This window comes from Danio rerio, chromosome 14, assembly GCF_052040795.2.
Source record: "Danio rerio strain M-AB ecotype USA chromosome 14, GRCz13ab, whole genome shotgun sequence".
NCBI classification, from domain to species: Eukaryota; Metazoa; Chordata; class Actinopteri; order Cypriniformes; family Danionidae; genus Danio; species Danio rerio.
The window spans coordinates 1,205,001-1,222,500 of NC_141034.1; the positions used below are offsets into that span (position 1 = coordinate 1,205,001).

General features: G+C 38.6%; 2 protein-coding genes across 4 annotated transcripts in view; both read right to left on the bottom strand.

The window, feature by feature from the left end:
* The window catches only part of rgs14a (regulator of G protein signaling 14a), a 438,366-nt gene that overhangs the window by 78,073 nt on the left and 342,793 nt on the right, over positions 1-17,500 (bottom strand). The window lies entirely within an intron of this gene.
* The window catches only part of acsl1b (acyl-CoA synthetase long chain family member 1b), a 28,778-nt gene that overhangs the window by 2,444 nt on the left and 8,834 nt on the right, over positions 1-17,500 (bottom strand). For 2 of the 3 annotated variants that reach the window (XR_015506760.1, NM_001003569.2), the window contains 17 exon segments: positions 12,258-12,470; positions 11,950-12,064; positions 11,299-11,363; positions 10,672-10,773; positions 9,540-9,639; positions 7,794-7,969; positions 7,010-7,042; positions 6,355-6,406; positions 5,474-5,547; positions 4,411-4,488; positions 3,462-3,596; positions 2,954-3,088; positions 2,657-2,752; positions 2,468-2,540; positions 1,478-1,566; positions 591-707; positions 1-108 (listed from right to left, as the gene is read on the bottom strand). The exon segment at positions 1-108 is cut by the window's left edge and continues 36 nt beyond it. Coding sequence is in view for 2 of the 3 variants with exons in the window: in NM_001003569.2 (NP_001003569.1) it covers positions 1-108; positions 591-707; positions 1,478-1,566; positions 2,468-2,540; positions 2,657-2,752; positions 2,954-3,088; positions 3,462-3,596; positions 4,411-4,488; positions 5,474-5,547; positions 6,355-6,406; positions 7,010-7,042; positions 7,794-7,969; positions 9,540-9,639; positions 10,672-10,773; positions 11,299-11,363; positions 11,950-12,064; positions 12,258-12,452 (1,743 nt within the window). In the remaining variant the exon portion in view is untranslated. 3 annotated transcript variants of the gene reach the window in all.

Below are 17,500 nucleotides of genomic sequence, written 5' to 3' on the forward strand. Positions count from 1 at the left end.
AGCTTCACTCCTGATGTAAATATTCTCAATCTTCTCGGGAGCGATGTATTCACCCTGAGCCAGCTTGAAGATGTGCTTCTTACGGTCTACGATCTTCAAAGAGCCGTTCTGGAGGGAAACACAGACATATATGTATTGTATATATTTTAACCGGTTAAAGTTGGCCCATGCAAACCTTTGATTAGGCCCACCATCCCATTTGCGAAGAGAGGAAGAATGAAGGGTGGTGGTTAAGGTCAATATCTTTGACAGAGATCGTCATTTCACATGTAATGTTATGTTTTGTTTGTTTCGCAAAGGCAGGTGCAGCTTAAATATTAAGCATTGAACTCCACTGTGTTATTTTTACTGTAATAAGTTCATTTTATTTTTAAATAGTTCATATAATTTAAAGCAATGTTCTGTAGTTTTTAATTATCAGGCAATGAATTAGAAAATTACTCATGGAATATTTAATGTGAAACAGTTTGGTATATTAACCTTCAGCCCACAGGCCTCAATCAAGTTTAATTTTTGGCCCTTCATAATAAAGTTTGGGCACCCCTGTCCTAGTGAAATGTGCTTGTTAACACAGAGTGAGCATGAAGTACCGGCAGCCAGCGTCCGATGTCTCCTGTGTGAACCCATCCTTCTTCATCCAGAGCTTCTTTCGTCTTCTCTGGGTCTTTCAGATAGCCTTTAAAAGCATTGGGACCCCGGACACACACCTGATGCAACAACAAATGACACAAATGACTGAAAATGTACATGTGAAATTTTCTTACACGGCCAAATTTTCTTACACTTTCTTACAAGCATTTTCTAGACAAGCAAAAAATAGTCTTATTTTCAGAAATGATGCATCAAAATTAAGTGACTTTTTCCAATAAATAACTAAAATAATCACTTAATTTTGACATTATTTGTGAAAACAAGACAATATAAGTAAAAATTTATGAAGTTACAGTTTAATATTATATTATATTATCTGATAATAAATAATTACATTAAATAGTAATAAAAATGTAATAAATGTAAACAAAAATGATTTTAAGTCTTACTCTTTGGATCTAAGTCTCTAATTCTTTAAAGTTAGAAAACAGGAACTTTTTTTTTTACCATAATATTTTTAATTTTCGTTTTCAGTTTGTACAAATTGAAATACAACATTTTACAACAATAATAACCTTGTTGCATTTACAAATTGTACAAAATATAAAGATAGAAAACAGGAACTTTAATTGAAAGTACTTTTAAAGTATATCATTTTATTTTTATTTCTCTGTTATGTTTTTATTTTTAATTCTTAATGTTTTTTTCTTTTTTGTCATTTGCAAACCTTTAAAATAAAGTGTAACTTGAAGAAATAAATGCAATCTAAACATCAAAATGACTATAACAAAACATGACCAAGAAACACCATCACAGACACACACACACACACACACACACACACACACACACACACACACACACACACACACACACACACACACACCTCTCCTTCTCCGTTAGCAGCGTAATAGTTCATCTCTGCCACATCCACCAGTTTGATGTCATTACAGGGCAGAGGAGCTCCGACGTGACCTATACACACACACACACACACACACACACACACACACACACACACACACACACACACACACACACACTACAAAATTACTAAAATAGAATATCCAAAAGTGAAGCAGCAAATAAACACGCTAATTTACAAGATTCTTTAAATGCGCTGTCACTGAACACACACATACGCCTTTAAAAGTTTTGTAGGTCTGTGTTGGTGGGATGTGTGTGTGTGTGTGTGTGTGTGTGGATTTGTGTTGATTGTATGTAGTTGGTGTGTTTATTGAGTGTGTGTGTATTAAATGGTACTGTGAGTGTGACTATGTGTGTGTGTGTGTAGTGAGTGCATTGTGTTGTGCCAGTGAGATAGTGTGAGAGAGAGGAAAAGAGTGTGTCTATGTTTGTGTGTAGTTGGTGAGTGTGTAAGTATGTGTAAGTAGTGTATGTGAATTTGCATGTGTGTGTGACTGAGTTTGTGTAGTTAGTGTGTTTATTGTGTGTAGTGAGTGTGACTGTGTGTTTGTTTATTGCATGTGTAGTGAGTGTGACTGTCTTGTGTGTGTGTGTGTGTGCTTATAGCATGTGTGTGTTTTTTATGTTTATGTGTGTGTCGTGACTTTGTAGGTAGTTAGTGTCCATTTGTGTGTAGTGAGTGTGTGTTTTGTTTGAGTGTGGTATCGGTGTGTATGTGTGTATTGTGTTGAGTGTGTGTGCGAATGTGTGAGACACCGAGTTTGTGCAGTTAATGAGCATGTGTGTAGGGAATGTGTTAAGTGTGTGTGTGCGTCTGTCTCTGTGTGTGTGTGTGTGTGTGTGTGTGTGTGTGTGAGAGAGAGAGAAAGAGAGTCTGTCTTTGTCTGTGCATGAGTATGTGTGTGTGTGTGTGTGTGTGTGTGTGTGTGTGTGTGTGTGTGTGTTTGACCTGCTGTCCAGTCTCCTGGTAATGTGGTTGTGCTGCCGGCGGTGCACTCAGTCTGTCCGTATCCTTCATAAAACTGCAGAGACACAACATTTCCCTCAGAGTGACCCAGGAATCAGTGTGTGTGTGTGTGTGTGTGTGTGTGTGTGTGCGTGTGTGTGTGTGTGTGTGTGTGTGTGTCTGTTTGTGTACCTGGCAGCCCAGAGCAGCTCTCAGGAAAGTGAGGACGGGTTCTGATATTGGAGCGGCTCCAGTGACCATCATCCGCACACAGCCGCCAACACTGGCCTACAGGGGGCAGCAGACACACACATTACACACACTGCACACTACTGACACGACTTATTAGACACGAGTTATTAAGCATAGTCAGTTTTTAGTTAGACTTGGGAAGTGTTTGTAAAATAATTCAGATTTCACAGGAGGAATAATGTGGACTTCTGTCATATTTACAGAGTTTACAGAATGAAAGATGCTGATTCTGTTGACCTGCACTTTCTTGAAGATGATCTTGTCCCAGATGCTGTCTCTCCTCATGATGCCGCTCTTCATCTCGGCCTCTTTCCTCCTGAAGGCGAACTCCAGCAGGCGTCTCTTCAGGGGAGTGTTTGCCTGACCGTAGATCTGACAGAGAACAGACAGCCATTACTAGGAGCAAATGTGTGTAAATCTATATTTATTCAGTTTTTAAATTAATTACAGTAATATTATTGACGAATATGAAAATGTTAATATCATTTATTCACAATACAGTCTATTAGTAGAGATATTACATGAGAGACTTGCTTTGTTTACCAAACTAAGTGAATTTAATTGGATTTGCATTGTAGATATTAAATACAAGTTAAAAGGTATTACTTTTATTTAATATAGTTCTGTTTTTTTTCTTAATGGTTGCATATGCTTTCATTAAATCAATCCGTCATCATTAATTCAGCTCATTCATAAAATAAATCCCCATGTTGTCGAATAAGCGGACTGACACTGCCGGACTCACCTTGTCAAACATGCGGTTCAGCAGACGAGGCACCACAGGGAATATGGTGGGCTTCAGTGCGATCAGGTCATCCATCAAAACACGAATGTCCCCCTGGAAATATCCGATCCGCGCGCCGTGAAGCAGAACCACACCCTGAACCGCAGGACAACATGAAGAGCAGGAGTGATTATAATGGTGCTGCATGTGCACTTTTGACTCTTCTAAAGCAGAAAACATCACGATAAGTTTGCAGATATTTAACCCTTGTGTGCATTGTTCAGATTGACCACCCTTTGGTTGTGTTGGGGGCTGTTTTTGCCCCATTGACTTCCATTATAATCACATTTACTGTTTGCAAAGCCATGACAGCAGATAATCATGCATTCTTGGTTATTGCTGGCTTTTACCGGTGGGAAGAGGGACAATGTGTAATTTTTCTCCAAAATGAGACGGAGGTTTGGAGTTTAAATTAATAATGAGGTGGATTTTAATTAGCTATTTATATAAATACTACAAACATAAGCATTAGCTGAGCAGCTTACAGCATAAAGGTCATTGCACACTAAATCTGATATGTTCATACAAAATTTCTGCATGGTAAAAAAACTAATTTAACCTTACATTGTGTCAAATAAATTTACACACAGTCTCTAAAACCTTTGTTTATATGCATCGGACTCAGTGTGTAAGGACTGTATAGGTGACAACTGTTTCCGATATAAATACAAAAAAATGCATACAAAGTTTGTTAATTTTAGACCTTCAGGCTCAATCATCAGACATGCTCGCGCCTGTTTTTGTCAACCTGGCAACCTGTGTGTGCATCACTAATAGTTTCCCGATATAAAAAAAAAACCCCTCTTCAAAATGTTGGATTTAAACTGCTATGCCCAGTTTAACCACTAGATGTCTTGACCCCTACATACTGCACCTTTGAGAGTGTTTAGTGAACAGAAAGAGAGCAGACCTGTACGACTCTTTCGAACATGTGCGCCAGTGGCAGGTAGGAGATGTGTGAGTCCCGAGAGCTGAGAGGACACGTGGACTGAAAAGCAGAGAAGAAAATACAGGTAAATGACAACATCTTTCACATCAGTGTCATTATTCTAGCTGAATATGTGCACTACGATACTATGCAACATATCAAAATGGATTAATCATTTTAAAAACAACAACAAAACTCAATAATAAAAATGTTTTTTAACCATTACATTAATGAAGATTATGGAAAAAATGCTAACATGAAAAAATAATGGAAAAAAATGAACAAAAAGCAAAAACACCAAGTTACCTGGTAATTTTTTAACAAAAAGTAATGAAAAAAAGAGCAGCAGTAAAAAAATAAAATAAATAAATAAATAAAACAATTAAAAATAAATAAATTAATAAAAAAATAAATTATAATTGAATAATTAAAAATAAATAACAAATAAATAAACAACCAATTTAAAATAAAATGAATAAATAAAAAATTATAATTAAATAATTTTAAATAAATAAAAATAAGCACAAAATATAAAAAATAAATAAACAAAAGATAAATAAGAATAATAATTAAACAAAAAACAATATATAAAAATAAATTAATTAAATATAAAAATTAAATTAAAAAATTATAATTAAATATTTTTTAAAACAAATAAATAAAAATAAACAAATAATTAAGTAAAACATATAATTAAATAAAAAATAATATATAAAAATAATAAATAAAAACATATAAATATTAATTAAAAAAAAGCAAATATAAATGAACAAAAACAAACAAACAAACAAACAAACAAACAAACAAATCACACACACAGTAATATTGAATGGAACATTGCAATTGTACTACAATATTAATACAATCTAGAAAATCTGCAATATTATTACCCCTTTGTCTGATCTGTTTTATTTGAGGTAATCCTGTGTAATATATATTCTGAGCTTCTTTTTTATTTGTTTAGTTTTTTTTTTTAAAGACGTCTTATGTCAGTACTATTGTGAAAACTCAATAAACATAAACAAATGAAAGAGTGTGCACTGACATTAGTGACGTGGATGAAGGCAGAAATATTAGACACGATGTTTCTGTGTGTGAGCATGGCTCCTTTGGGATTTCCTGGAACACACAATAGATTCAGCAGATATTCACAACACAGACACAAACAAAACTCTTTATTTTATTATGTGATAAAACAAGACGCTTCACATACAGAACTGCGCAGTGAAAATCAGTAAAAACACAATTGTGGGATATATTGGATGATTATATGGTTAATTATTATACATGTTGCTGTAACACTTTGCAATGAGTTTGCATTGCATTATTTAATGTTAGCCAACATATTAACCAACACAAACAAACAATGTAATATACATCTATTAATATACATTAAAGTCAGTCAATGGTCATTAGTTCAACTTAACACACAGTGCACTAATGTTAACAAACACTAGTTTGGGATTTAAGAACGCATTAGTACATCGTGAACTATGATTAATAAACGCTGTACATGTATTGATCACTATTAGTTCATGTTAGTTAATGCATTAATATTAACTAATGAAACTGGAAACACTACAGTAAGGTTGTATTAGTTAATACAAACAATAAACAATACTTTAATTACAGTATTTGTTCATGTTAGTCAACATTAGGTAATGAAAACAGTCGTTCATTGTTAGTTCATGTTAATTCAAAGTGCCTAATGTGACTAATGTTAACTAGCATGAATTTAAATGTTGAACTATGATTAATAAATGCAGTACAAGTATTGTTCATGATTAGTTCAGGTTAGTAAATACATTAACTAATGAAACCTTACTGTAAAGTGTGACCAGGAAGACAACCGTTTCACATTTAAGCCTCTAAATTTAATAACTGACCAATCAGGATCAACTAAAACAAACACAAGTGTCTTCATACCTGTGGTTCCACTAGTAAAGCAAATAACAGCCAAGTCATCAGGCTGAGGAGGCTGCAAATACAGAATATAAAGAGACTTTAACGCATACAGAGTTTTAAAACGGATGGGAAGTAGTATAGAAAAGTGACCTGAGACTTTTATTATTGCATACAAAACAAAGCTATAAACACCACTTGCAGAATCAGTCAAGATGTGAATAATTTTAACCAACAAATCAAAGAAATGACATGCATTTTGCATGATTCCTTTATGTAGTACTGTCCTAAATACAACATTTAGCTAAAATATATATACATCTAATTCAAAAGAAAAAACAATAACAATGCCATTATTAAAATAACATGCAAAAGTGTGTGAACCCTTGGTTTTTAATACTGTGTTCAGCTGATGGTGATTTACCTCGGTTTTTTTGCTTTGTGATGACGAGTCTGGTTTGTTTACAGTGTTTAAAGCCAGAGTTCACTTTCACACAGGGTTATTGGAGTCATTTCAGCTATTTTTCTGTCTATGAAAACATATTTTGATGTACAATATCCTACCCAGGACAATAATACATAAAGAAATATCAAGGGGTGTTTATATTTTTGCATGCCACTGCAATCTAAACTGTCCAAAGCACACAGTAGACAAAGTGAAAGTGAAAGCAGGACTGACCTCAGGCTGCCGCCGGTGAGTTTTGCCCATGTTCTGCAAAAGGAAAGAGAAACGGATTCAAATGAATGACGGAGACAGAAGCTGTTCAGCAAAAGAGGAAGAGTCTGCAGACGGGTGTGAGGATTGTGGTGAAGAACAACAGCAAACACAGCCAATACGAAAACCTCCTCATACATGAGCAGAAAAGCAGAACTGCAACACTAATAATGCAGAGACTCGCAGACTGGACACTAAATCATGAAGATCTACAAAGACAGAACGATTACAAATTAAACAGCATCTAAAATGAATCAGACACAATGGAAAAATGTAAATATTCAATAAATACTAAAGCTAAAATCTCAGTGGTCTGCACAGTGGATTAAATTAAGGTCGCTGTTTCGAGTCCCGGCTGAGCAGGCAGAAGCAGAGGGTCAGATTTCACTTGTATATAATCTAAATTCAATTTAAAGGATGCATCAATTTTTGCAAAGAAACACACACACTCGCATGAAAACACTCTTGCGCACACAGACACACACACATACAAGCATGCAGACCCATAAAAACAGACGCAGAGACTCACTTACTCACTCACACAGAGAGACAAACAAAGACAGGCATGCACACACAAAAAACACAGACGCACACACTCTTACTCATACAGAGGTGTTTTACACACACACTCACACGTGCATACGCATACACGCATGAAACAAGCACACACAGAAACACACGCACACACTCAGACACACCCAGCCAGACAGAAACACACACAGTGTTGAGAAGAGAGTGTATGGTTGACCTCTGCATCTGTCAGGCTGATGATCTGTATGCCGCACTGCTGCGCTCGGCTCTGGAGATCTGCGTCCACGTCTGCCATGAGGATCAGGGTTTTCACACTGTGCTGACGACCAGAAACACACTCCAGCAGCAGACCAGCCTTCTCAGGTACATCACACACCACCGTGGAGATACAGGCTGCACACACAAACACACACACACACACACACAAACACACACACACACGCACACACAGTATAATATTAAAATAATGTTGAACACTCTTAATGCCTAAATCTTTGCCCCGCACTAATATAAATAAACATGCTCTCTGTATTTAGAAGTTGATTCATTTACAAGTTGATTAAACTGATTCACGTGTAGATTTGTCATGCTGGGTGTCTCTGTTTGCATCAGCGATCATGGTTATAAAGACAAAACTGTATTATCAGTCAGTCAATATATAATATCTTGTCATTAACAGCAGTCATTAGCTTATGAATATATATATATTGTACACTCACTGGCCACTTTGTTAGGTACACCTGTCCAACTGCTTGTTAATGTAAATTTCTAATCAGCCAAATCACATGGCAGCAACTCAATGCATTTAGGCATGTAGACATGATCAAGACGATCTGCTGCAGTTCAAACTGAGCATCAGAAGAAAGGGGATTTAAGAGACTTTGAACGTGGCATGGTTGTTGCTGCCAGATGGGCTGCTCTGAGTATTTCAGAAACTGTTGATCTACTGGGATTTTCACGCACAACCGTCTCTGGGGTTTACAGAAAATGGTCTGACAAAGAGGAAATATCCATTGAGTGGCAGTTCAAATGCCTTGTTGGTATCAGAGGAGAATGGCCAGACTGGTTCCAGCTGATAGAAAGGCAACAGTAACTCAAATAAGCACTCGTTACAACCGAGCTCTGCAGAAGAGCATCTCTGAACACACAACACGTCCAACCTTGAGGCGGATGGGCTACAGCAGCAGAAGAGCACACCGGGTGCCGCTCCTGTCAGCTAAGAACAGGAAACTGAGGCTACAATTCACACAGACTCACCAAAACTGGACAATAGAAGATTGGAGAAACGTTGCTGCTCTGATGAGTCTCCATTTCTGCTCACACATTCAGATGATCGGGTCACAATTTGGCCTCAACAACATGAAAGCATGGATCATCCTGCCTTGTATCAGCGGTTCAGGCTGGTGGTGGTGGTGTAATGGTGTGGGGGAGATTTTCTTTGGGTCCATTAGTACCAATTGAGCATCAACGCCACAGCCTACCTGAGTATTGCTGCTGACCATGTCCATCCCTTTATGAGCACAGTGTCTCCATCTTCTGATGGCTACTTCCAGCAGGATAACGCAGCATGTCATAAAGCTCAATCATCTCAGACTGGTGAACATGACGATGAGTTCACTGTACTCAAATGGCCTCCACAGTCACCAGAGCTCAATCCAATAGAGCAGCTTTGGGATGTGGTGGAACGGGAGATTGGCATCATGAATGTGCAGCCGACAAATCTGCAGCAACTGTGTGATGCTATCATGACAATATGGAGCAAAATCTCTGAGGAATATTTCCAGTAACTTGTTGCATCTACGCCACAATGAATTAGGGCAGTTCTGAAGGCAAAAGAGGTCCAACCTGGTACTAGTAAGGTGTACCTAATAAAGTGGCCAGTGGGTGTATACTGACTGCCTGATAATATGGTTTATTAAACACAGAGCTGACTTTTGCAGATGAAGTAAGAACTTGGGCGTACTCTTGTCCAGGATGTAGCTGATGGCTTCAGTGCCCAGTGTGTCGTACAGCGGGACTGATATCAGAGAGTATGTGTAACAGGCCAGCTCCGCAATCGTCCACTGCAGAGAGAGAAATATCATTAGACAACACATAAGCACACACACACAAATACTGGAGAGAACTGAATAATGCTTTCACTGTAATCTGAGACGCACACAAACACACACCAAACACCACACACACACACACACACACACACACACGCAGAGCCTGAAGAGAACTGAATAAAGCTTTCACTGTAATCTGAGACACACACAAACAAACAGCACACACACCAAGACCCAAGACAATTGAATAATGCTTTCACTGTAATCTGAGACGCACACAAACACACACACACACACACACACACACACACACAGCCTGAAGAGAACTGAATAAAGCTTTCACTGTAATCTGAGACACACACAAACAAACAGCACACACACCAAGACCCAAGACAATTGAATAATGCTTTCACTGTAAACACACACACACACACACACACACACACACACACACACACACACACACACACACACACACACACACACACACACACACACACACACACACACACACACACACACACACACACACACACACACACACACACACACACACACACACACACACACACACACACACACACACACACACAGAAGAGAACTAAATACTTTACTGCAATCTGAGACTCACACACACACAAATAAAACTATACTTTAATAATGGTTACGTAACAATGGTTAAATAATGATTTATTAATTGCTAATTATTGTACAAAAATTAAATAATAATGTAATTTATTAAAATAAAATAAGTCATCACACATACGATTACACAGCCCATATAACAAACACACTTTGTTACCAATTATATTTATGCAACTAACTATAAATTAATAATATTTTATCATTTTAAAATAAATAAAATTCAAAATGAATGCATTTTATATTAGTTAAATCTTTTATATATATTTTAATAAAATGAAATAAAACCAATCTGTTTTTTTTATGGCCATTTAATTACTGAAAAATGTAAATTAATTAAATATATTATTAAACCCAGTCAAAAACAGCAGTGAAGATGCATTACGGTGGTAAACGTCTGACCTCTGGTCTGTTCTGGGAGAAGATGCCGATGTACGGGTCTCCGCTTTTCGAGTGTCCTTTGTGCAAAAACGCTGATCCTAAATGCTCTGCTCGCTCGATCACCTGAAGAAGAGGACATAACAACAACAAACAAACATCATACATTCATAATCCTTCAGCCTTGCCCCTTATTTATCAGAGCTCGCCACAGCGGAATGAACCGCCAACTATTCAGCATTTCTTTTATGCAGTGGATGCCCTTCCAGCTGCAACCCAGTACTGGGAAACATCTATACGCACTCATGTCACATACAGTACAGCCAATTTGTGATTGGACTCTGGGGAAAACTGGAGCACCCAAAGGAAACCCACACCAACACGGGGAGAACATGCAAACTCCACACAGAAACACCAACTGGAGACAATACAAAACTAATATTGCTTAAGCGAGCTGATAATATCGACCCTAAAATGGGTTTTAAACAATACAAACTGCTTTTATTCTAGCCGAAATAAACCAAATAAGACTTTCTCCAGAGGAAAAAATAGTTTAGGAAATACAGAGAAAAATTCCTGAATCTGTTCAACATCATTTGGGAAACATTGGAAAAGAAAAACAGGAGGGTGAATAATTGAAATACGTCATACCTCTGAATAGGAAAGCCATTCATAAGGCTGCTTTGGTTTTCTGGATCCCAAGCATGGACCGTTTTCTGAAAGGAAATATAAAAGACATCACAAACTTGGCAACAGTTTAATATTCCTTTCTCTTAGTCCCTTTATTCATCAAGGGTCGCCACAGTAGAATGAACCGCCAACTATTCCAGCATATGTTTTACACAGCGGATGCCCTTCCAACTGCAACCCAGTACTGACACACACACACACACACACACACACACACACACACACACACACACACACACACACACACACACACACACACACACACTACAGCCAATTTAGGTCAACACATGCTCCCAAATATATTTTGAAGTCGCATAGGTAAAATTTCGGGCGCATTTGCTCCCAAAATGGTCGCAATTTCGAGCCCTGTGATGCTTGGTGTGTTTTCCTTTAGGGTGTAATGTATGTGTTTGTTCATGAATATAACATTCGTAAAGTTCTTCACCAAGCGACTATCGAGTCTGTCAGAGCTAAAACACATCAGTCAAGTGCAGATATTACTGAAGAGTGCCTGGCTCAAAACCTACCAGGGATGAATAATATGTGAATTGGTACACAGCATTAGTGTGTGTGTGTGTGTGTGTGTGTGTGTGTGTGTGTGCGTGTACATACTTGACTCCCTCAGGCCTCTGTGGAAACACTCATACATGGTTTTGGCGTCTTCATAGTAGAAGCTCAACAGTGGTCCTCCGTTTAACACTGCGCCTCGACGAGCAAACTCTCCACCCTGATGGACAGACAACACTGCTTCATTTACACATCTGGGACTGCAGCAAGCACATTAGATAGCAGGGATGCACTGAAATAAAAGATTCCGGAAACCACATCTGTATGATGCACCTTTATTTCTGAAAGTGTTTGCATTTGACCACTGACAATTTGGTGCATCCCAAGAAGTGTGTGTGTGTGTGTTTACTCACGGGAAGCTCTATAGACTGCATGCGCAGGTCACAGGGTGCTTGGAGGGCTTTGGGCCGCGTGGCGTACCAGTATGCAGTGACGGCGGTGAAGGCACCCATGCCGAGGAGTGTGTTTGTGGAGAAACTGCGCAGATAATCCCTCACCTCCGACAGTTCAGGGATCCGCAGCTGGCTCAACAGCTCGTGGGCCTGCATGACTGCTCAAAACTCAATCTGTGGAGGACAGACGAATCAATTTAGAGGATTTATGACACAAATACTTATTTGGAGAAGTGTTCATTCATCGAGTAATGCTGTACATACAGATTTGTCCCCAATTTCTGTTTAACAGAGAAATTTCTTAACAGTTTTAATAACTCATGTCTAATAACTGATTATTTTCTCTTTGTCATGATGACAGTAAATAATATTAGACTAGATATTCTTCAAGACACTAGTGTTCAGCTTAAAGGTGATATGTAAAGGCTTCACTAGGGTAATTAGGGTAAAGTTAGGGTAATTAGGCAAGTCATTGTATAACAGTGGTTTGTTCCGGAGACAATCCAACACTAATATTGCTGAAGGGGGCTAATAATATTGACCTTAAAATGGCTTTAAAACAGATAAGACTTTCTCCAGAGGAACAAAATTATAGGAAATACTAGGAAAAAAAATTTCACACGAGAACCATTTGAAAAAGAATAAATATTTCCCAGAGGGGCAAATAATCTGCCCTCAACTGTGCATTTGTTTCCACCCACCTATTATTATGAGCATTTTAGGATATATTTAATATAAAAAGTATATATAGTAATATAATCAGAAACCCCTGGAGCATTTCTGATGGTAATTACAAGGCTTTTGAAGCTTTATGACTTATAAAAGAATATATTTTGTGTCATTTACAATGTTATTTAAGTTATCATATGGTTTGTTCAGATACAAGAGGATCTGGATGTAAATATAGAACAAGCCCTCGGTTTATATTATAATCGATTTAAAAGTCACAATATGGCCATGACACTTTAAAGTATGTCAAATTAGCCAAATTAACATACATTTTCTATCACTAGCAGTGCGAGTAAAGATAAATGAGGGACAACTGTACTCCATTCAGTCACTTTCATTTCTGTCAGCATTGTGTTTTAGTCTGTTTGGCGCCATCTAGTGTCTGGATAATGCGCAGGTTAGTGTATACTCCATCAGCTGTTTTCGTTTCTGTTGTGTGTTTGACTGTTTGGCGCCATCTAGTGGGTGAATAAAGTGCAGGTTAGTGTATACTCCATCAGCTGTTTTCGTTTCTGTTGTGTGTTTGACTGTTTGGCGCCATCTAGTGGGTGAATAATGCGCAGGTTAGTGTATACTCCATCAGCTGTTTTCATTTGTGTTTTTGACTGTTTGGCGCCATCTAGTGTCTGAATAATGCGCAGGTTAATGTATACTCCATCAGCTGTTTTCATTTGTGTTTTTGACTGTTTGGCGCCATCTTGTGTCTAAATAATGCGCAGGTTAGTGTATACTCCATCAGCTGTTTTCGTTTCTGTCAGCTTTGTGTTTTTGTCTGTTTGGCACCATCTAGTGTCTGAATAATGCGCAGGTTAGTGTTATAAAAGATCCATTTTCTTTAGAAATTTACACAAAACACTGAACCGGAGCTTAAATCACAAGATCATGTAACAATGTGTTTCGTTCTCACTTATAATCCTCTAATTGTTGACAAAACCAGCGCTGTAAAATCTGCTTTATTGGTACTAAAACATCCCATTGAGGGCTTTAAAGACAAAACCTAAACGTTTTGATTAAATCTCAGCAATCAGTGGGTAATCAGGTGAACTGTGACACATTATTCCTGCAGAGAAACACAGTGTGTGATGAAGGGTCAGACTGATTCAATGATAAGATGTTCCGTAAGGTTATCCTAATCTACAACACACCTCTAATTCAACCAACAAACCTTCCCATTCCTCTAACATGTCATTAAAGCTTGCAGAACTCCACAAAGGAGCTTCAACACAACCTTAAATTACTGAAGCCTATTGATCTACACCGTAATGTGAATAGGTTTGGAAACAGAGTTTTCTGTGTGTGTGAAAAATGCATCAGATTAGGCTCATGACTACATGATACTGGACAAATGTGAGAAATTGTTGTTTACAAACATTCAGTCTGTAAAACACTATAAATGAGTGAAAACCTCTGCAGATATGCTGTCACTTTAATGTCACTTTATTCTATTTACTCTTTTTTTGTTTCTGTCAGCTTTGTGTTTTTGTCTGTTTGGCACCATCTAGTGTCTGAATAATGCGCAGGTTAGTGTATACTCCATCAGCTGTTTTCAGTAGTGTTTCTGAGTGTTTGGTGCCATCTAGTGTCTGAATAATGCGCAGGTTAGTGTATACTCCATCAGCTGTTTTCATTTGTATTTTTGTCTGTTTGGCACCATCTAGTGTCTGAATAATGCGCAGGTTAGTGTATACTCCATCAGCTGTTTTCAGTAGTGTTTCTGAGTGTTTGGTGCCATCTAGTGTCTGAATAATGCGCAGGTTAGTGTATACTCCATCAGCTGTTTTCATTTGTATTTTTGTCTGTTTGGCGCCATCTAGTGTCTGAATAATGCACAGGTTAGTTTATACTCCATTCAGCCAGTTTAATTTCTGTCAGCTTTGCGTTTAATCACAGAGTTAATAAACTATTATGGCTCTGAACAAGGTTTATGCCTAGTTCAGACTGTGTGATTTTAGCCCCGATTTTGGCTCGCCGACAAATGCCTGAAATCACAGGCAAATCGCTGCTCGTGCACGTGAGTGACAGTCACACAGTGTGAACTATCAAAGACGCAATCTGAGAGAATCGCCGATGAGTCGTCGATGCCTGCGAGATATTTGGCGTGCTAAATATCTGGAGCTGTCCGCGATTCAAATCATGCCGTGTGAATTGAGTTTGACTGAAAATAACATCGCGATTGCCTACAGCCAATGAGAGAGCAGCATTCACTTGCGTGTGTGTGTGTGTGTGTATACCTGCTGCAGGCCAGCGGGAGGCTGGGGGAGAAGGTAAAAGTGCTCTTTTTCGGTTTATTTGGACCCATGAAAAGGAGGAAAAATGTCTGTTTGACGTTATATACAGAAAGAAATTAGTTTATTATCAACGTTGTGGCTAATTCCCTTTAAACCCAGGTGAGCAAACATGTACATTTTCTACCCCATTAAAGGCTTCTTTCTCATTATGTAGTTAATAACAAAGGATATGCTACGTGTTTTTGGCTGCGAGACGTAGTTTGGACGAACTTGTCGGCGGTTATTCCTATAGTAAAGTCATGCAATGTGAAAGTCTCTATCGCCGATCCATCTTGCACTGTAAACAAAGCAGCGACGAAACGCAAGCCCAGATAGTCCTGCAGTGTGACACATCTGTGACACGACTACTCTGAAAATCATGCAGTCTGAACTCGGCATTAGTGTCTAATGTTTTTGTGTTGTGGCCAGTATTCATGTAATAAGCATGATAAAGTACATCCAGATGGTTGTTGTCTCAGAATAAACCCTTTCTACAGCAGTGCTGCGCTTCACATAGGGCTGCTGATAAACCTGTCAGGCTTCATTCTGAGATAACAACCTGCTGGATCTACTTTATCCTGAACATATTGAGTTATTGAGTATCAGCACGTGTCTGCTTCAGATATTTTCTCCTTTGGAATAAAGTCAAAAGTGTGGATTTCCAAACCCTGAATGGTGACGAAGCAAAATGAAGCATGTGTGTTAATGACAGAGGTCAAGGTTTAAACATTTACTACAGCACTGGTTTAACCACAGAAGAGCAGGCAGTGATCTCAGCGCTGAATCTGTCCACTCGTGAATATTAATAAAGATCAAGAACACACAGATTAGGATCTTCACATCACAACAATCCCAATAAGTATATCAGAACTCACTCAAATGATGAACTCTACAAAGATGCTCATGAGTCACTGCAGTCAACAATGTGTGTGTGTGTGTGATCGTGCAAGTGAATCATGCTAAACCTTGTGAGGACGCGCTACCCCTTTAACCTCTCACCCACTTCTATTATTACTGCCCTGGGGCAGACCGTCCTGCCCTCACTCAACACACACACACACACACACACACAAACACACGCGCGCACACACACACGCGCGCGCACACACGCACGCGCGCACACACGCACACGCACACAAACACAGACAGACAGATACACACAAACACGCAGAGACCCTTATACACACACACACACACACACACACACATACGCAAAGACCCTAATACACACGCACAGACACAGATTCACACACAGAGAAAGAGACATACATACATAAACACACACACAGTGAGAGACAAAAAAGAGACACACATAAACTTTCTCTAATGGACACACACACATACATAAACACAAACACACACACACACACACTCATAAACATACACACACAAACACACAGAGAGACACTCAATGACACAAACACACACACACACACATACATAAACACACACAAACACACAGAGAGACACTCAATGACACAAACATACACACACACACAAAGCAACTCACACACATAGAAAAGACACAAAAGTGAGACTCACACACACACACACACACACATGCATACATAAACACACACAAACACACAGAGAGACACTCAATGACACAAACATACACACACACACACACACACACACACACAAAGCAACTCACACACATAGAGAAAAAAGACACAAAAGTGAGACACACACATGCATACATACACACCCAAACACACAGACACACTCAATGACACAAACACACACACACACACACACACACATAGAAAAAAAAAGACACAAAAGTGAGACTCACACACACACATACACACACACACACGCATACATAAACACACACAAACACACACACCAAGACCACTAAAGTGAGAGATCCCAAACTCCAACATCATCCAGCCAGTCACTTCATCCACATTTCACAACCGAACCGCAAACACTCACTCACACACTCCTGCCAACAGCAGTTTGTACTGTCAATAAAGCCAACAACCTGTCCTTAATCACAAAGTCAAACCACCTCAACCTAATAAAACACACACTCAAACACACACACACACACACACACACACACACACACACAGGGTTCACCTGAGAGCAGCAGAATGGTGTGTAGTGTCCAGTGGTGTCTGCTGAAGCGCTCAGCTGAAGGTAAAGAGAGTTCAGTCTCAACATGTACAGGTTGAGTTTATGTGCAGCCGCAGGTCAAGCCTC